A 21,839-nucleotide genomic window follows, 5' to 3' on the forward strand; every position below is an offset into this window, starting at 1 on the left:
TAAACAGCCAGCATTGTCAACTCTCCAGTCTTACTGCTTAACGAGATTCTATTGTTGTGATTATGAGAAAAGGTTAGGTGCTTATAAACCATCACTATATATGACAGAGGACATCCAGTGCTTTCTGAGTTAACTGGCTTTATTTCATCCTTGGAGGCAGTAGAAGATATTCATTTTAGTGAGGAGTGGAAATTTTCCATGAAGTATTTTGGAAAATGTTACACATTAGTCTACACATAATATTGCTGTAGATTCAGTTATATTGCTCCAACACGAGCCACATTTTTAAAAAGAATATATTTGGTTAGATTTTGGAAAATTAAGTATGAAGTATGAATAATGATATCCCCAGAAAGTCTGAGTCACATCGGTTTAGTGTAGCAGCTAACATTATATCGTTTAGACTGACAGTAGCCTGTTTCAGTTTATGTAGGGGCTAATGTCATCTTGTTTAGGCTAACATTATCCCGTTTAGGCTAATGTGGAGGCTGATATTGTCTTGTTTAGGCCAACATAGTGGTTAACATTATCTTGTTTAGGCTAATAAGGTGGGTATTATCTTGTGTAGACTATCGTAAGTGCAAACTTTATCTTTTTAACATAGGTTTTAATATTATCTCATTTAGCCTAGCATAGGGCTTTACATTATATTGTTTAGCCTACATTAACTTCTTTAGGCTAACATTGTCTTGTTTAGGCTAGCATTGTGTTGTTTTGACTAGCATAGGAGAAAATACATCATTTTTAGGCTAACATAGTGGCCAACATTACCTTGTTTAGTCTAGTATAAACTTGTTTAGGCTAACATAGCGGTCAACGTTAGTTTGTTTAGGCTAATACTACCTTCTTGAGGCTACTTTATCTTGTTCAAACTAACACTGTCTTGTTTCAGCTAGCATAGTGGCTAACAATCGGTTTGTTTAAGTTAACCTACTGGCAAACATCATCTTGTTTAAGCTAATGCAGGGCTCAATGGTTTTTTTTGTTTAGGCTAACATATGTAGGGGCTAATGTTATCTTGCTGTGCAAACATATAGGCTACTATTATTATCTTGCTTGGCTGACAGAGTGTTGGAGATTTCACATTGAAATTGTAAAAACAGGTGAATGGAAACAGCTGGAATACAGAAATGTCAAATGATGCAAAAGACTAGCAAACAAATTCAGAAACTAAGATAGACACACAGAGGATCACCAAAGCCAGCAGACGTGTTTGTTTCAAACTGGGTCTGTCAGTTGTTTGTGGTACAGTGGCTCTATGCAGCTCTTTCTGCAAAAACAGCAATGAAATAATGCTGTTTCCATTAACAGCACTGGAATAAATAAATTACACCAAGTAGTGTTGTCAGAAGATGGTGCTGTAGGCTAAATGGCTGTAATAATCAGAGCAGAAGAAGCCAGAAACAAACAGTAGAACCTTGACGAAGAAGGAAAACCAAAACTTTACATATGCATCTTTGTTGTCGAGGTATATTTTTAAAGCCACATAAGACTGTTTCCATCTAAAAAAAAAAAAAAAAAAAAAGTGCATATTTGCTGTCTTGCAGTTCTGTTTTTGGTCTCTACATTGGTTTCTTCTGGGAAATATGTGGCATTTTCGCTGCCAAATGCTCCACTACAGTCTCCCACCTGTTTCTCTGTGTTGTACAGTGGCTCATTGCAGCTTTTTCTCCAAAAACAGCTCTGAAATAAATCTATGGGAGAAACAAAAGCATCAAAAACAAGCAGTAAAATCAGCTGTTGCCAGACTAACATGTTACACCACTAATGCAGACATGCACCTGTTGAGCAGCGAAGCCTCTGAATGTTTCCACCAGCTGAGCTGACTCACTCTGGATGTCTGTGTTTGCTTCGTTGAGCATGTGCTCAGAATTAAATGTCAGACAACCTTTAAACGGTCACATTGATTAGATGACTCAGTGACAATTTAGACAAAGCTAACCATCTTTCATGGCTTGTCCTTTGCCTGGCAAGTCAATTAAATGAGCCGTCTAGCCTGGTTTTATCCCTGCTGTGTGCCGGCATGTTGTTCTGCTCACTTCTGCACCTCGGAAACTCTTGGAAAAGTGTCGTCTTCAACAACAGATTTCCAAAATTTTTTGTTTGTTTTAATTTTTAGCATTTTTTCTTTATTAGAAAGTCAGACAGTGACTTGTGGCTTGATATGCAACAAGGTGTAGTGTTCATACCATGGACTGGATGTAAAAGATGGGCAGGATGGCTGTAAATTACATAAATATTTAAAGATAAATTTAAATTTAGAATGGGGATGAATCATTTGGGGCTTCATTGTGCATTTGTGGAAGCAACTCCAACCCAATATAACAGGAGATTAATTTGAAAATCATGTTCAGTTTTGATTGGTGTTCACTTTGGAATAGAGAAAGATTTATTTATGGATTCATTAATGGTTAATACATAAACTTTTGAAGCTTTATACATGAGCCATTAATCAGGACAACAACTAGCTTGCCAGATTTGGTAAAATCCCCTTCCAACATACTTTTCTTTCTCTTTAATTCATCAGTAAGACCCCTCCAGTGGACTGTTTGACCACACATGTTCTGCAAAAGTCCATTTATTAAGTGCATCTCAACACTTCCATTTGTGATTCAAGCTGCATCTCATACAAATGGCACAGCATAAGAGTCTGAATAACTAAATCCACATAAGCAGATGGAGATCTAAAAGCTTCCATTGAAAGTTTGCAAAAAAAAACCCCAGTAAAATACAAGTTGAAAATGTTTTACACGTTACATAACTTGACATTTATGAAACAGTTTAGAACCACCTGATAAAAAAATTAACACATTTTGTTGCCTTATGTTATTATAATATATATTTTACTATGATTAAGGGGCGAATAGCTTTGAACCTACAGTTCCCATAATGCTTTGCAGGATGGAAACAGGAAGTGCAATACTATCAGATTTTTTGGTTAATTTTAAGCTGCAACTTGAACCCTTTGGGTTGGTTTTGCATCAACTAAACAATGACTCCAATACTTTGATTATTGGCAGTTAATTCTAGTAATTTTTTGAGCAAAAATACTAAACAGTCTTGAGTTTTGACACAATACAATTCAAGGTGCTTTACAATGGCAAAAAAATACATTCAGCACAGAACTTTAAAATTAATTATAAAGAATTAATTAAAATAAAAAGTAGATATTAAAATCATAGAAATAAAGTATAATCAAGCAATAAAAGTGCATCAAAAGTCAAGAAAATAGATTGAAGAAACAGTGTTTTTTAAACTGTGCAGAGTTTGGATAGCAGACCACAGCAGCATAAGGCTGTGGTCTGCAAGCATATTTGGCACAGAGACAGTTTCCATCTATTCGCTTCTCTCCTGCTCTCTGTGCTCACATATACTGTATTTTAATACAGCCAAATTCACAGTAGAACTGTTTTGATTAACAGATTTTTCTGTTTCTGTCGTCACACAACAACAAAAAATATAAAATAGTAACTGAAACAGCCCAGTAAGACTACATGTTGACCAAGCTGCTGCTAAAATCCAAATTTGTACGTGTTTACACAGATTTGGCTGCATTTAGCCAGAATTCAAAGCTACTACTAAAATCTGAGAGTGGTTTAAATCATAAAAAGAAGAGGAATTGTTTCAGCTCGTAAAATACTTCCTGTGTCAATGTTACACTTAATATAAGCTGGCTAAAGAGGTTTGATGGCAACTTGGATGTTTTGGCAGTTTGTCCACAGCTCATGGATTCTTTTATTTGAGGAGAAATGTACATTGACGTAGCTCTTTTGTGTGAGGTTTGTCGTGTATGTAGCAGCATGTTCTGGAGGTTTACAATTTCTCAATGAAGTCATTTCCAAAGTCAAGAATCAGTCTCAGTGCATTTAGGATCAGAGCATCAACATCTGCATCCTGGCTGGTTTCTTGGCTGTAGTTCTTCACAGGAAGGATGCAGTTGAGTGGAATCCCCAGTTCAGAGCTGAGCTGTGTCAACTAAGCTTAAAAAGCAATATTTCAGTTTTAGTTCAATCTCTGCTGGGTTTTGAGCTCACATTCTGAAGAAGTCCAGCGGAAACTCACCTTTTTCTTTACAAACTTGCTCTTGTAAATGTTCTGCAGGTCCCTTTCAGTTTCAGGACAGGCTTCATCAAGTTTGGTTACAATAAGCAGTTGGGGAATATCTGCCGACACAAAGATTCACTTTTCTCACATTGTTTCAAAGTAAAGTAAAAATCATGGATTTTTGTCAACTGTTTTGCAAACTTCTGCTTCACACCAGCCTTTATCTGCTCTTACCCAGGTCGCTGGCTGCTTCTCTGATCTCCCTCATCTTCTGTAAAACGGAGTCTGAAATATTTGCTGTGTTTCCAGAACAGACGCAAACCAGAACATGGACTCTGTCATCCAGAGATGGTGCAGCGTTGTAGCCAGAATCAGAAGGAGACAGCGAGGATACAGGGTTGAACTGCAAAATGTTGAAAAGATTTTTAAAAAATGATGGTTCACAAACAGTTACTATGAACAGAAATGTTTTGTGAGAGAAGCAAAGAGAAGTAAAGATTGCTGATTATCTATCTGAACTCCAAAGCCAGTCAGCAGGATGGATGGATGGATGGATGGATGGATGGATGGAAATATGACATAATCTGCTATGTCACAAATATACCTACAAAAATGCTAATATTTGATTAAATGTCCTTTTGCCATTTCCACTTCAACCAGTCACTTTTTGTAGCTGTCTACAAGTTTCTGGTTTGGGAGACCAGTCTAGAACCTTCATTCTAGCCTGATTGAACCATTTCTTTACCATGTCTGATGGATTCTCAACAAAGAATATTATCACTTTTGGAGGTTTTCCTGAAGACGTGAATCTTCATTATTCCATTTACTTTGTGTGAAGCTCCAGTTCTACAGAGCATGATACTGCCACCACCATGCTTAATGGTAGGTTTGGTGTTCTTGGGGTTAAAGGCCTCACCCTCTCTACTAAAGCATATTTCTGCTCATTGTGAAATTATTGGAAGACTGTCAGTGATCTTTATGATTATATGGAAACTATCTTTCACAACTGTATGAAAATCCAAGATGCGAGATTTGTAAGTAAAATACATTTATAGTAGTATGCATATATACTGTATGATACAGTATTATCAGAGTTCACAGTGTGGTATGAACATGCAAGTATAGAAAAAGAATAAGCTGTAGGTGATAAATGTGTGGTAGATGAAAAAAAATGTGAGGATAAGGATAAATAACAGTATGAAAAGTGCAAGATCAGAATACCTGAATGATGATGAGGATACTGAAACAGGCCTTGCTCTGTGTACCTTGAATATTTTATACTTGAATTTGAAAAAAACCTGAACATGCAGGTTAATAGGAGCTTCATAGAGCAGTTCAAAACTTACCTTTTTCTAAACATTCACTTCTCTTGGATATTATGGGGGATTTTAATAGATATTTGTAGACTAACACAGTCAGTGTTGCGATACACTGCTGCACATGAACACCACATATTTACATTAGAGAACATCTCATTTGAGTCCAGTTTCTGGGGGTTTATGGAGCTTTTACTCTCAGATAAATGTCACATGGATGACATGTAATTATACTAAAGATATCCATTAAATGGCGCATATACAAGGAGTCTCTCATTTCCAGCGGTTCATTATATTTACAGAGATTAAAGGGCTTCGCCTGTTGGAGCAGCGAGAGAATCCTGCAGGGAAACAAGTAAAGGTCAACACGGAGGAGGACGTCCACGGAAAGTGAGCTTAATGTCACCTAATAGGAACTCCAGGGGATTCTGGGAGGTTTGTTAGGGAGACTTGCTGACTTGGTGGGAGCTCAGTGTGTGAGCACATCGAGCAAGAGTTAGTTGTTTTTTAAAAATGTTTGCAGATTTTTCCTTAGCAGTCAAACAGGAGCACAGGGTTCACTGAGTTAGATTGACAGCCTTTAATGTCACTCAGTATGTGATTTAGTTGCTGATGTAGTGATGTAGCTCATGATCCCGCAGTGTTTGAGAGTTTTTATTTGTCACATGCAAAGTGACTGTTTCACAAAGCTGTGCAAGATGAACTGGACTCCAGAATCCCCAGAGGTTAATCTGAACGCACCAGAACAAGCGAGATCCATGGAGGCTCCGTCCTGCAAAACCCCAAAGCATCCAACATCCTAGTTCCAGAATCCACAGGACAAAGGATGATTTATGGTGTTTTTCAATCAGATATCTACTGTTGTGTCTCGCCTCGTAAGCTTTCAGCAGTGATCAACAGGCTTCGTGAACGAATCAAAACCCAGAATTCTGTCTCCATCTGGTAATATTTTGAAGGGTCGTGTTGACAAAATAGTGTTGCATCAACTTAATATTGTTTTATTTAACCTAAAATTTCTGTATTAGTTGATGTAACTTAATGAAATAGGCTTAAAAACTAATTTTTTCTCCACATTAAGGTCAGACTGGAAGTTAAAGACAAACCTCAAGTAGAACAAACAAAATAGGAAACAATGCACAAACCATGAGGTTGTTATGATGCTGGACCACCGCACTCCTCCTCTTCTGTTATCATTTGTATTGTGAACACCTTCGTCTGCCCCGCCTCCGTGGTTTTGCCCCGCCTACAGCCCAAGGAGCTGAAGATGATTGGTCCAGGACAAGCAACCTCCTCCAATCATGATGCAAGGTGGACTTCAAGAGGCTCATTCATGCAGTTTTTAAGAGAAGTTGTGCTCCCCGGTTAAAAATTTGTGAACATTTGTGTTTGTACTTAGTGTGCATGTTGGGGACTAAATGCTAACGAGTGGTTCTTTGGCATGTTTAGAATTACTGATAAAGAATTCATTGTCAGTTCAGTCTGGAGTGCTACTGCTCTGTATTTTGGTTAAGAGCTTTCTTTGTATTAATTATCTTTTATTTTCTTCCAGTATGTTATATCAACTTCTGAGTAAAGTTCTCTTTCAGTTATGTTTTGTTCTTTTATTTCAGTAGCACCTATTTGCATTTAACCCCCTCACTCTCTGTATTTTATTGTGAATACGCTCCTTTCAAAATAAATTCCAGCATGTCGCACTGTAACTCAGCATTGGTTCTGCTTTTTTTTTGTTGCCATTCGGCTACCCTAAACAGTCGAGTCGTAACAAAGTCAATAGCAGAACCGGTACTCCTCTTCTTCATAGGTTGAAAGTGAGAATGTGGTCCAACATACTGTTTGATGGATGAACAAACGGGAGATTATTTAGATTAATCTTTGCATATTTTTAAAGTCTTTACATCATCTTTAGAAAATGATGCTCAATATGAATGTACACCACCGTTCAAAAGTTTGGGGTCACTTAGAAATGTCCTTACCTTTGAAAGAAAAGCATTTTTTTCAATGAAGATAACATTAAATGAATCAGAAATACAGTCTAGACATTGTGTAGTATCTGACCTGAGACGTGTTAATTACTCTATGTTCTGAATGTACAGATACTTCATTGCTGAGAGGGGCTCTTATGCCAGGCCTTGAACATGAGACTTTTGTTTTATTAGAAGGGTTCTGTCACCAACAGAAGAACATACGTTGAGGTTTTACAAGCAACCATGAACCTATATAAGTGAACTCAGAATGTTAGTTTACAAGGTTCATATTGGCTGAATCCTTCCAGGCATTCTCTGTCTGATCGATGCTGCTCTTCTTTATAATAAACTTATTATGAAGCAAGTCAGTGTCAACGGACGTTTCTTCTTCACCTGCACATCATGGATGTCTGAGAAACTACAATTGTTAATGTGGTAAATGACTATTCTATCTGGAAACAGCTGATTTTTAATGGAATATCTCCATAGGGGTACAGAGGAACATTTCCAGCAACCATCACTCCTGTGTTCTAATGCTACATTGTGTTAGCTAAAGGCTCATTGATGATTAGAAAACTCTTGTGCAGTTATGTTAGCACATGAATAAAAGTGTGAGTTTTCATGGAAAACAACATGAAATTGTCTGGGTGACTCCAAACTTATGAACAATAGTGTATTTACATGTTTATTAAGGACATTTTGGTTGGAAGTTCTGGCAATGGTGTGATAAGAAACAAAAACAGAATAAAAACAATGTTTGTAGGTGACAAAGCAACATGAAAAATCTGCAGAAAAATAAGTTGAAAAGAGTGAAATAGATTCCACAGAAACACCACAGTCAACACAAATAACAGGAAACCAAGATAAGAAGTGAGACGATGGTGAACATGTGAGTAACTATAGAAAGTAACTGTTTTGTCTGTGGAAACAACGATCAAAGAAACAGCATGAAAATAACAACAAAGTGTTCAGGTTTTGATCCTTTTTGCAGGTTATGCAATAAACGATTCCAGCCGACGGAACACTTTGAAGCACAAAAGCTTTTGACCCGATAAACAGCATCTGAACCCGACATCAGAAACATTAGCTGCCGCCAATCTGCTGAGAAGAGCAGGAAGCCGAAACACCAAATCAAACACAGGCAGACGCTGCGCCGGAGGTCATTATAGTCTAATATCTCATGTCGGGGGCTGAGAATAGACTCGGCACGATTACACTTGTGATGTGAGCCGTCGAGTGGAGATGGAGGAGGACGATGAGAGATGGAGAAATACAGTCCAGATACAGCATGAAAAAGAAGCTGAATGATTTGAACATGGCGTCTCAGAGAGGAAATAGAGTCCGAACACTTCATCTAAGGTCAGAGGTGTCAAACTCCATCATAGACGGAGCTGAAATTTAAACCTTGGTCTAAGTGGATGTTCAAACAGCATCAACGCTGGATATGGGATGAAGTGCAAAAACCCCTAAAACATATATTTAAATGTCTACTTCCCAAATGTTGAAGGTTTTTTCGTAGCTGAAATCTCAGCAATGTTTGACATTAATTTCTGTGTTGTGGAAACTCTTAGGATGGAGTAAAGACTAGTGTGTTAGCAGGTATGCTAAGTTTAAAGGCTCTTTTAACCTGTTAGATCTCCATGGTAACTGATGCTGCAGAGCTAATTCGCCATGGTAACTGAAACAACAGAACCAGATCTCCATGGTAACTGATGCTGCAGGGCTACATCTCCATGGTAACTGATACTACAGAACTAGATCTCCACGGTAACGGATGCTGCAAGGTTAGTGCTCCATGATAACTGATGCTACAGAGCTACATCTCCATGGTAACTGATACTGCAGAGCTAAATCTCCATGGTAACTGATGCTGCAGAGCTACATCTCCATGGTAACTGATACTGCAGAGCTAAATCTCCATGGTAACTGATGCTGCAGAGCTACATCTCCATGGTAACTGATGCTGCAGAGCTAGATCTCCATGGTAACTGATGCTGCAGAGCTAGATCTCCATGGTAACAGATGCTGCAGAGCTAGATCTCCATGGTACCTGATGCTGCAGAGCTAGATCTCCATGGTAACTGATGCTGCAGAGCTAGATCTCCATGGTAACTGATGCTACAGACCTACATCTCCATGGTAACTGATGCTGGTCCAGATCAGGTTCTGTTCAGAGTTCCGTCTCTCTTTAACCAGATGGTTTCCTGATGATTCTCTGAGTGATTCAGATTCTGTTTTATCTGTAAACCTGTTGATCTGTATGTTACTAAAACCACAGAATGAAGCCGTGTAGTTACAGTATCACACACTGGATGCAACGTGTTGCCATGGAAACCTGACATGTATTCAGCTGGTGATGCAGAAATCACATTAACGTGTTTTTACGTTTGATTTCCTGCAGCTGATGGATCACTGATTAGAACATTGATTATTCTATTGGTATTTATTACAGAGAATATTCAATCAATAACTTTAATTTCACTTTGATTTGGGCAAAAATGACATTTACATCCTGCATTATGGGATGGTGTCAGACCTAAATACATTTCAATACAATATCATGTTTAAATATATGATGTTTAGAGTTTAACAGCTCTAATGTGCAGCTGCCAGTTATTAATAATCAGCTGCAATGATCAATAAAATCAGTAAATTAACACATAGTTAACAGTTTTCTACCAGCATTCCTGTCCTGCATCATGTACAGCAGCGTACATGTTTATATTCCTCATAGCTCTACATTTAAACAATATGTTGACTGAAGTAGGACATGATTGGTTCATTTGGTACAGGAGACGAGTCACATGACGCGTTAAACTTTTATTTTTATGTGACCAGAGTCTGAAATAGAAAGTCTGAGTTAAAGAAAGTTGAAAGTTGAAGGCTTGTAGGTGGAATTAGGCATTATTTTGGGGGCTGAAGCACTGAAACTGTGCAGCATCTACAGTCATACTTTGAGAGCTGCATTACACTGGAAGTCTATCAGCTCTATCTCAATATTTACAGCTGCGCCTTCAATGTCAGCTGCTAAGAGATTGCTGAGGAGTTCAAATTTAAATTCCTGAGCTCTGACGTTGAGAAATTGCCGCCTAGACAAGTGAGGATTTTAACCTGAGAATGAATCCAAACTGTGGTTTGAATTGGAATAAATAGGCCTGAACTCCATCCCACATCCACAACCTGTTTGTTCTGACGTTAAATCAAGCCTGTGAAGGGATCATTCTAAATCTGACTTCGGTTGATAAAATGTTTGGTTTAGTTTTCCGTACAGGTGCAGTGTAAGCAGGTTTTTCGCCTCACAAATGTTGTTTTTCCTTCAGCTCAGAAAGTCAGAGCAGAAATAGGTGAAAACAGTCCGAACTGTCCCATCGATCGAACATGTTTCCATCATCTTCGCTGCAGAGCTAAAGACTGAAGAGTGTGAGTGGGACTTTTTATATTGTATGTCTGTGAACACCCCCATCATCGTCTGTAACAGAGGCTTTTCTTGACAAAACACACACGTCCTCGTATAAATCAGCTTTTTATGACGTTATTATTCCAATCAGGTCCGTGACAAATCCTCGGCGTCGCTCTCTCTCTCTGCAGAAATGACTTTCGGGGAACTGAAGCTGCTTCAGGCTGCAATAACTCCTGAATGAGGAGCCGCTGGGAGCCGGAGAGCTAATTTTAACTCTAACCAGAAACGGCAAGAATTCGAAACGGTCCAAAACGAAGGTGTGCAGCTCAGAGACGCAGCGTAAGGGCAGGGAAGCAATCGCAACCGTTAACTCACAGGGTTCACAGCTGTGTGAGTGATGGGGACTGAGATAGAAAGACTATTTCTGGAGGCCGACGGCTGAGTCACTCCTTAGAGAGATTACTTTTCTTTGCTTTCTCTATTTCCCCTCCTAAGAGCCACCAGTGGGAAGTAGCTGAGGAAATGGACAAATATTTCTGCTCAGACTCTCCTACAAGGATACGAGCCCCCCAGACGTCACATGGTAGGAAATAATAGAAGACATGAGAAAACCTGTGGATTTAAAGGATAATTCTGGTTCATGTGAACGTCTCATGTTTTGCGTTTGTGTGAAAATACGAAATGAAGAGTTGTAAAAAGCTGCATATGTGGTAGAAAAAGGAACGAGCTTGCCTTCTAAAAACACATTTTTATAAGAATTATATTAAATGTTTGCTTTCTAATCTGATAGAAACTGCATCCGGGGATACCAACACACCTGACTGACTTTCTAAAAACTCAACAACAGTCAGAGAAATGAAGCAAGTTCAACGTACCCAGACTTTCTTTGTGTGAGTCAGCTAGACAAAAACTAAAGCCTCAGTTAGAGATATCAGGTATCATGAAGGTAGTTTTTAACTTTATTTAACTCAGACTTTCTGCTTCACATAAAAGGAAAAGTTTAACGCATCATGTGACTCTTCTTCTGAACCAAATGAACCAATCATGTCCTACTTAGGACATGATTGTTTAAATGTAGAGCTATGAGGAATATAAAAAGGTCTGCTACTGTAAATGATGCAGGACAGGAATGCTGGCAGAAAACTGTTAATCGAGTGTTAATTTATTGATTTTACTGATCAATGCAGCTGATTATTGACAACCGAAAGCTGCACATTAGAGCTGTTAAACTTTAAACTTCACATATTTAAACATGATATTGTATTGGAGTGTATTTAGGTCTGACACCATCCTATAATGCAGGATGTTAATCAAAGTGAAATTAATGTTACTGATTGAATATTTTCTGTAAAAAAATACCAACAGAATAATCAATGTTCTAATCAGTGTTCTATCAGCTGAAGGAAATCAAACATAAAAACATATTTATGTGATTTCTGCATCACCAGCTGAATACATGTCGGGTTTCCATGACAACATGATGCATACAGTGTGTGATACTGTAACTACACGGCTTCATTCAGTGGTTTTAGTAACATACAGATCAACAGGTTTACAGATAAAACAGAATCTGAATCAATCAGAGAGAATCATCAGGAAACCATTTGGTTAAAGAGAGACGGAACTCTGAACAGAACCTGATCTGGACCAGCATCAGTTACCATGGAGATGTAGGTCTGCAGCATCAGTTACCATGGAGATCTAGCTCTGCAGCATCAGTTACCATGGAGATCTAGCTCTGCAGCATCAGTTACCATGGAGATCTAGCCCTGCAGCATCGGTTAGCATGGAGATCTAGCTCTGCAGCATCGGTTACCATGGAGATCTAGCTCTGCACCATCAGTTACCATGGAGATGTAGCTCTAGGGCATTGATAATTTGAAATACTCTCGTACTTGGAAGCCTTTTGTTTCTGGAAACTTGTAACACTAAACTGAGTTGGTGTCGCCATGATCAAAAACCGTAGCGCCACATTTACAAAGTGATACGGAAGAAAAACATTTCTTATCATTTTATTTATTTATTTAACCTTTATTTTACCAGGAAGTCCCTTGAGATTAAAAATCTCTTTTCCGAGGGAGACCTGGCCCAGACAGCACACCAATTCAGGCCATGTAAAATGTATAGTATAAGTATATAAAAACAATTAAGACAATTCCGATATATAAATAAAAATATTGAAACAGGTTCAACAAAAACAAAAGAAGGAAAAAGAAAAAACAGATCAGGAAAAGCAGTTACACACATGGATTACATTTTTCTTTATCAGGTTGTTAAATTGATTCAGGGAGTGTTTTGGAGGTTGTTCCATGACCAAGGTGCATTATGGGAGAAAGCTGCTCTGCCAAACTCACAGTGAAATGACAAAAAGTGAGCGTTACTTAAAAAATACTGATGCTAACTAATTGTGGGAGCTTCTATCTAAATTTTATATCAAAGTGTGCTGCCTCCTTTAAAAAAAACGACTGTATGTTAAGCTTTTATTCTGCAAATGTGGAGACTCAGTCCAACAATACAGGAAAGCACAGGTAACTCTTGGGTGGATTTTCTGCATAAATTTGCAAACTAATGTCATTAAAACTGATTTTTGAAACTTCAGCTGCATGTAAACTATAAGCAGTGTGAGCATACCCATTGGTTTGTCATTGACTTTTCTGTGTTTCTGTGTTTGCGGCTCACCTTTGACATAAATCCTCGGCGTGGAAGCAGCTTTAATAGTAGTTTGATATTCAGCGTAGAAGGGCATGACTCTGTGTGTGACGGCTCCATCAGCAGGCAGCCTCGTTTATCTCTATTTACAAAGACAGGGTCCAGACACCTTCTTCTTCGTCTTCTGCTTTATGCTGACGAGGAGAGAACAAAAACAGCGGCATGAGTCATCGCAAAACTCCTCCACCTGCAGAGATGGAGGGAGGACGGAGCTAAACTGATAAACAGAGAGAGAGAGAAGGGAGGCAGCTGATCAGACACTTTGATGGTGATCCACATTACAATATCGCAGTGATTATTTGATTCATTTTGTGCAAAAACACTACCTTTGGTAACACCCAGACTTTCCCTGGTGTTGATAGAGTTCAGCAGTCAGAGCTGATTATGAAATACTGCAACATATTTAGCAGTTACAGGAGGATTTATGTGAGATATAAAGAGTAAATTCTAAATTTTTTATCATGTATACATCTTATTATTCTGACGAGTTTATTGACAGCATGTTCATCAGTATAAATGTTCAACAAAACTACAGATTCTTTAGTCATGCAGCAAAATATCCCAATGTTTAGAATCTGGATGTTTTAAGTGTTCCTCAGATTATTCCTCTAATAGTTAATGGTTTGCCATGAAATCTGGTTCATTCATTGACAACTTTTCATTCAGCATCATCATCCAATCAAGTCTTTAATTTGTCTAAATACATGCACAAAAACATGTCTGGACTAAATTACAGCTTGGACTACGGTGATGGAAACACTGACCAAAGTTAAAATACTGTTGTACTGGCAAACCATTCCACACTGTGCTGGAGAATGGTCTGACTATGCGAAGTAGCAGCAATTTTGAGGAACAAATGTACTAAATATCATTTTAACACACTAAGCCTTTTTTCTCCCCTACAGCAGACTGTTGCTGAGGTGCAGTGAGACCATTCTACACAGTACTGGAGAATGGTCTGACTATGAAAAGTGACAGACTTTTGGAGGAACAAATGTACTAAATATCATTTTACAAACATACCAGACCTTTCTTTTTCCTCCCAACAGCAGAATGTTGCTGAGGCGCAGTCAGACCATTCTACACAGCACTGGAGAATGGTCTGACTATGCAAAGTAACAGACTTTATGGGGAACAAATGTACTAAATATCATTTTATAAACACGCCAGACCTTTTATTTCCTCTCTACAGGAGAATGTTGCTGAGATGCAACCTTACCATTCTACACAGCACTGACAAATGGTCTGACTATGCGAAGTTACAGACTTTTTTATGAACAAATGTACTAAATGTCCATTTGGAAACATGCCAGACCTTTTTTTCCTCCCCCTACAGCAAAATGTTGCTGAGGTGTAGTCAGACTATCAGACCATTCTACACAGTGCTGTTACTGACTATGCAAAGTAACAGACTTTTTGAGGAACAAATGTACTAAACATCATTTTATAAACATTCCAGACCTTTTATTTCCTCTCTACAGTAGAATGTTGCTGAGGTGCAGCCTTACCATTCTACACAGTGTTGGAGAATGGTCTGACTATGTGAAGTAACAGAGATCCAAAAGTAACCAAAAAGAAAGTCTAGTATTTCCTTCTCAAATGTGGTGAAGACCAGGGTGAAATTATACTAAATTTCAGTAGCAAAACCTGCCTCCTCTTTTTAGTTAATACATGCCACGTAGAACAACGTGATGTTTCATTTGGAGACATGTTTGCATCCGTGTAATGAATTTAAGTCCAATATTCTCCCTCTTTGTGCTCTGTTTTTGGTCTCCACCACCTCCTGGGGGAAATATTTGTGCTTTTACTTACTAAATGTTCAACTGTGTTCCTTAAACATGTTATATTGCTGTTTTAATGGCTGATTACAGCCACGTTGAACGACATAAAGAAGTTGTTGGATATTAATCACTGGTAACATAAACAAGGAGGTGGAAAAGAGAAATGACTGAGTCATCAAAGTGACTTTGAAAGCATGAAATTGAAAGTAAAGCTTAGTTTAACTTCAGAATGGAGCTCAGTTACTGTGACGCCGTTTGATGATCAAGATGTCACTGCTGACTTTGATCAACTTTGCAGCGACAAAGACGTGAAGCAACACTTCAGACAAGTTTAAAAACTTGTAGTGAGCAAAAGATTAATATTCAGCATGTTACTGCTCAAATTAGAGATTTAAACACTTGCTATATAACGATCGTTTTATTACCAGAACTGATTGTCATTCAACCCCTGGTTTTGTTGCATCATTAGTCCATAATATATATCAGTAGTGGGCACACTATCATAATAAACTAAGCATGTTTTTATATTACTCTGTCATTTGCGATGTGTGATGACAAAACATTACCAAGGTCAACACAAAAAGTTCAAATTGTGTCTCAAATGTAAACTGCATGAATTAAAAGGAGTTTTATTATGTTAAATGAATATTGCTGATGTTTGTCAGAGGGCATTATTTCGCATGCATTTAGTTTGCAAAAACATACACTATCGTTGGAGTCGCTTAGAAATGTCCTTATTTTTGAAAGAAAAGCATTTTTTTCAATGAAGATAACATGAAATAAATGGCTGATTTTTAATGGAATATCTACATAGGGATACAGAGGAACATTTCCAGCAACTTTTGTGCAGTTATGTTATCACATGAATAAAAGTTTGAGTTTTCATTGAAAACATGAAATTATCTGGGTGACCCTAAACTTTTGAACGGTAGTTTATTACATAGACATGATCCTGAGTGTCTGATAACAGTACTGATGGAACTCTGTTAACATGCTTTAAGCTGCAGATTGAAACATCTGATTTCTCTGCAGCCAACAGAGTTTTGATCTTTTGTGACGGTTTAAATCAGAGGGTTTTTTGCTGACTGAAGCCGACTGTGACTCATTTTAACAAACAGAACTTTAATGCACAATTGCTTAAAAAGAAGAGGGAAAGCTGTGTGCAAATATGACAGAAGTAGTTTTTATTTAGCTTTTCTAATCAAGTCTTCCACCACTACAGCTTTAAGACTAATCAGAGTGGATAGTTGGTTTAAAATACAACATGATGAAGCCATTTATTGTTCCAGTCCAGGTAGAACAAACTACCTGCTGACTTGTTCTGCAGCCGACTCGTGGGTGGCGTCTTCTTAAATGCATCGAATTTTAATGCATTTTTATATGTTGCTTGGCCAAAAAACACCTTAAAAAGAAGAGCCTCTATCAGCGTGACACTGTTGAATCTGATTTAATAGGACGCCGTGTGACGATGCGATGTTGGACAGATGGTTTGACGATCCTATCAGCCAGGAAACATCTGCTGCTGCTGTGGCTGGTTTCTCTTCCCACTGATCACTGTCTGAACACTGACGCCGAGGCGATGAGAAGATGAAACGAGGTCAAGCTCGTGCTGGCAGCTGAGCAGAGATCGTTAACACGAGATGGATTCATCGTAGCAGCTGTTCACACGTGGACCGAAGGCCTGGAGATGCTTGAACAAGAAGTTTTAATGGGAGAAATCCAGCAGTGTGGACCCAAAGCAACAAAGGGTTGATGTGAAGATATTATACTGCAAAAGCTTGGAAGGATTACTGAAGAGGAAAATCTTAGAAGGCTGAAGAGACCAAAATTATTATTCGGAAAGTTATTCAAAGGGCTACAAAGAGATACAAAACAACCGCAAAAAGGAGAAAACTGCAAGAATGGCCACTGACATGACTAGAAAGTTACTCAAAATTACCACAAAGAGAAGGCAAACAACAAAGTTACTCAAAATTACCCAAGAGATGGAAAACAACTACAAGAAAAAGCAAAATCACAAACAAAACACTACTTAAAACATGGAAAATGACCACAAAATCACTCAAAATGAACACAAAGAAAATAAAACCTACTAAGTAATTCAAAATGAAATCAGAGGTTGAAAAACAACTTTAAAGTGACTCAAAATGACCATAGATTGATGGAAAACAACTACAAAGTCACTAAAATAACCAGAAAGAGATGAAAAACAACTAAGTTGCTCAAAATGACCACAAAGAGATGATAAACAGCTATAAAGTCATTCAAATAATCGCAAAGAGATGCAAAACAACTACAAAGTTACCTAAAATTACCACAAAAAGTTAATAAACAACTACAAAGTGACTCAAAATGACCCCAAAGAGAAAATAAAAAACAACTAGGAAGTCACTTAAAATGACCACAAAGAGATAAGCAGCTATAATCATCTAAAATGGCCACAGAGTTATTAAACAACTACAAAGTGACTCAAAATGACCACAAAGAGATGATAAACAGCTGGAAAGAGAAGATGTGTGTATGTTTACTTTATGTTGCAGTGAAAAATGAGTCCAAAATGAATGAAAATGTGACAGAAGTGAGAATAAAACACCCAGAAACGTGTTGGGATTCAGAGGGTTCAGTGATTTATCCTTCACTCTTTGAAAATATGAAGTCGAAGGCTGCATTTATTACTTTTAATTGTGTTCATTTTTGTTTCCTGTGAATTTGAAGTTTATTGAAACTGATCTGAATGCAGCTCAGACTGTATATCGCTCTGCTCGTACGATTCATCCCTAATGTTATGTATTGACCACAAAAAAGGGCTTTAAACTTTCTTCTTCTCTGAAAGCGCAGAGAAATATTTTCATTTCCAACACTGACTGGCAGTTTACTTTTTCTCAATGGAGCAGATAGAGAAAGCTCCGAAGCAGCCGCCTCAGTGAGCTGGCTGAGGCCAGTCCTTATCACCAGGGAAGTAAATGAAGCAGCAGCAGCAGCAGCAGCAGCAGCAGCACAACTCCTGCAGACTCTGAAGCTTATCAGAGCAAACAGCCGGACAGCCGAGGCCACGGAGTCCTCACTGCAGGACCTCCATCACTGCTGCAACCAGGAGGACGAGGAGGAGGAGTCACAGATGAAGATCAGATGGAAAGAAACTGTTCACTGGAGGTTTTGTGACCTAATAAAACTATCAAGTTTACACGAGGATGAACTGATTCGCATCAGAAAGTTTTATTAACAAAAATCACCTCAAGAGTGCAGAAACACCTTTTTTTGCAATATTGGGTCAATTTTTTTAAACATCTGAAGTTCGCATAAATACGTTCTATTTTGAGCAGTAAAAAAAAAATATTCCAGTACAGGAATTTACATTTTTACAGTTTCTAGCAGTAAAATGTCCTGTGCTAACAGCGTTTTACACATAAAGTCCCACATGTGCTTTATTCCTCACACATTTACATACACTACTGACAGTTTAGTGATTTTTATTTTCCTTGAGCATCACATTGAAATAAAGAGATTGCACACTGAAGTCTCTGTTTTATTTGAGCGGGTTTACATCAACATAAATGCTCTTTAATACACAGCGCCCTGAATTTAAGGGTTCAAAAGAAACTGGACATATTTCCATGAAGTCAAACAAACACCATATTTATTATTTTTGGGAAAATCTTTTGCAGATCTTCACTGCGGACGCCTTCTGCTCCGTCTTTAGGTGAATATATTCAGCCCCTCTATCCTGAAAAGCTCTTGCGCTGCTTCAGCTGCATGTTTCCTGGATTGTCGTCCTGCTTAGAAATCAGATGTCATCCAGCGAGTTTTGATGCATTTGACTGAACCTGTTTACTTCTGCGTTCTTCCTGCTGCTTCTGTCAGCAGGGGAATCATCGATAAATGCCAGAGAGCCATTTACAACAAGGTAAATTAGTTGTTTTTTTTTTTTTAGATTGATGCCTGTTCTGCATATAAAAACTCTACAAAAAGAAGTCCAATATTTCCTCTGAAAACACGGTGAGACACATTTCACTTCTGTTGCTGTCCCAGTTCAACCTGCTTTCCTCTCTGTCTGATCATAACTGACCCGTGAAATTGTGAGGTTAATTGTTGGTCATGATAATTCTGCAAACAGTCCCTTCATTCACAAGCAAAGTGTTGATGCCGCTCTCAGATCTGTCCCAGGACCGACTCTTTGACCGTCAAATAACAAAGAAATCATCAAACTGCCTTGGTGGAAAAGAAGAAACATCTGTGTTTGCCTAGAACTGAACAGCAGATTTTACTTAAAACTGCTTTGGAAGAAATAAACTAAGCATTTGTCAAAAACTGTTTCAAATAAGCATAAACAATTTCTATGCAGTATTGGGTCAGTGTTTACACGGACTATGGATTAAAGACAGCTCCTGTGACCATGTTAGCATGCTAATGTTAGCATTTTAGCTCTTAAATCTGGAAACAAAAGCTTATTTAGTGCATTTTCTGAATACCGCCTCAACCAAGCATGAATACTTTTATGCAATATTGGGTCAGTGTTTACATCATGGCTTATGAAAACACAGCTACGCCTGTTAGCATAATGATGCTAGCATTTTAACTCATGAAGTAAATTTAGAAACAAGAGTTTATTTTTTCATTTTTCAAAAACCACCTCCAGTGATTATAAAAAAATTTTTGTAATATTGGATCTGTGTTTACATCATGGATTATGGAAACATGGCTCTTGTGAGCAGGTTAGCATGCTAATGTTAGCGTTTTAATGCTAAACTGAAATAAATCTGTAAACAAAAGCTTATTTAGCGCATTTGTCGAACATCGCGTCAAGCAAGCATGAACACATGCAATATTGGGTCGGTGTTTACATCATGGATTACAGAAACACGGCTACAGTTGTTAGCATGCTGATGTTAGCATTTGAACTCATTAAGTAAATTCAGAAACAAAAGTTTACTTATTCATTTGTCAAAAACCACCTCAATTAAGCAGACAACCTTTTATGCAATATTGGGTCAGCATTTACATCATAGATTACTGAAATATGGCTACGGTTGTTAGCATGCTGATGTTAGCGTTTTAACTCTTAACTGGAATAAATCTGGAAACAAAAACTTATTTAGTGCATTTGCCAAATACCACCTCAAGCAAGCATAAATCCCTATTTGCAATAGTGGGTCAGTTTTTTTTTCATATTTTGCAATTTTCATTAATTTTTTCCAATACTTCAAAATGTGCTTAGAATGTATCACAGAGACACAGCAACACTAATGTTACCATTTTATCCTGTGAAATAAATCTGGAAATAAAACTTAATTTATTAATTCATGAAAAACTACCTCAATTGAGCAGACAATATTGTACACTTTTATGCAATATTGGGTCAGTGTTTATGTGAAGGGAAAATGCCTCTTTCCCCTTTCTAAGGTCATAATGGCCTTTAATTCCTCTACACACTGTGCAATTTTTAAGTTCACAACTTGCTACACTGTACAACTTGAATCTAATAATCTTTGGGCACGATGTGAAGTTTGCTCTGTACAGATTGCATGATGAAAATGCAGCTGAATCTCAGCCTACGATGCTCGTGAGTCGACGTGAATGCGCAGCATGTGCCGTCCATCCATGAAAAATAAATAACCGAAGCATAAACGCAGCACCTACAGTCACAGGAAAACTAGCCAAACATGAGCTGATTTCATTTTTATTTATTTACTAACATAAACTAAGTCCTGTGGCTACTATTTACAGCGGTGTGTGTGTGTTTGCTAGCCGCTAATGTTAGGTTACTAACCTGAGAGCCACAATTCTGCTGCTACATCCTTCCATGTGTTGCCTCCCTGACTTCGCAGACAGGGGGCAGTTGGTTTTCTGTCCTCTCGACGTGTGATACTGTGATAAAGAATAGAGGAGGCACACGCGTTGAGCTGACGTTAGCTTCACAACAGGAAGGTTTATTCTTCTTTGAATAACCAATAATACAATGACAGTAGTTTAATTCAACTCATTTTCTTGAAATATGAAACAACCATGTGCTCTCTTGTTCTTAAATCCATAGATTTTTAACACTCTCCATGAAAACTAGTAAATGAATTAGTTTTAACCATTTTTTAAACATAGTTTTTTTACAGTGTTATTCTAACAATATGAAATGTATTTTTAACATACCAGCAATCTACCCTCTGTTACTCTTGATTCATTAATTACAAAACAATTGCATCTTTTCTATAAAACAACATATTTATCTAATAACCAATTAAATAAAGTATGGAAGTAAATCAGACTCATCAGATTCTGAATTTTAAAAGCTGCTGAATTTCTTACTCTGAATTTTTTTGCATCAAAATTACGTATGTGAATTTTTATGCCTGAATTTAGCTCATCAAAATTCTAAAAACCAGTTAAAAATTCAATGTCTTCAAAATTCGCCATCAAAAAAATTCGATGTGTTCAAAATTCACCATCAAAAAATTCAATGTTCAAAATTCGCCATCAAAAAATTCGCTGTCAAAAATTCGCTGTTCACATCCGGGGGACTCAGGCGTAAACAATCGATCCTAGCCAAAATCGAACCAACGCCCAGCCAATCACGTGGCGCTCCTCCGGTCATGTGACGCAGACGATTCACCTCACAAGACCGGGGTCAACCACG

General features: G+C 37.9%; 1 protein-coding gene across 1 annotated transcript; it reads right to left on the minus strand.

Moving 5' to 3' along the window:
* Window positions 1–3,813: 3,813 nt before the first annotated feature.
* LOC111586652 (interferon-induced protein 44-like) lies at window positions 3,814–4,918 on the minus strand. The gene is made up of 4 exons (XM_055015557.1): window positions 4,907–4,918; window positions 4,279–4,447; window positions 4,063–4,163; window positions 3,814–3,975 (listed from the first exon to the last, which is right to left on the minus strand). The coding sequence occupies exons 1-4, from the start codon at window positions 4,916–4,918 to the stop codon at window positions 3,814–3,816; spliced, it is 444 nt and encodes a 147-aa protein (XP_054871532.1).
* Between the last annotated feature and the right edge of the window lie 16,921 nt (window positions 4,919–21,839).

Source organism: Amphiprion ocellaris, chromosome 11 (assembly GCF_022539595.1).
Source record: "Amphiprion ocellaris isolate individual 3 ecotype Okinawa chromosome 11, ASM2253959v1, whole genome shotgun sequence".
Classification (NCBI taxonomy): Eukaryota; Metazoa; Chordata; class Actinopteri; family Pomacentridae; genus Amphiprion; species Amphiprion ocellaris.

What these genes read in the sequence shown, in the direction of transcription:
- LOC111586652 (XM_055015557.1), bottom strand. An exon ending in AGAAGCAGCCAGCGACCTGG is followed by an intron (nt 4,164 to 4,278) that starts GTAAGAGCAGAT and finishes TTGTGTCGGCAG; the next exon opens with ATATTCCCCAACTGCTTATT. An exon ending in GCAAGTTTGTAAAGAAAAAG is followed by an intron (nt 3,976 to 4,062) that starts GTGAGTTTCCGC and finishes TTTTAAGCTTAG; the next exon opens with TTGACACAGCTCAGCTCTGA.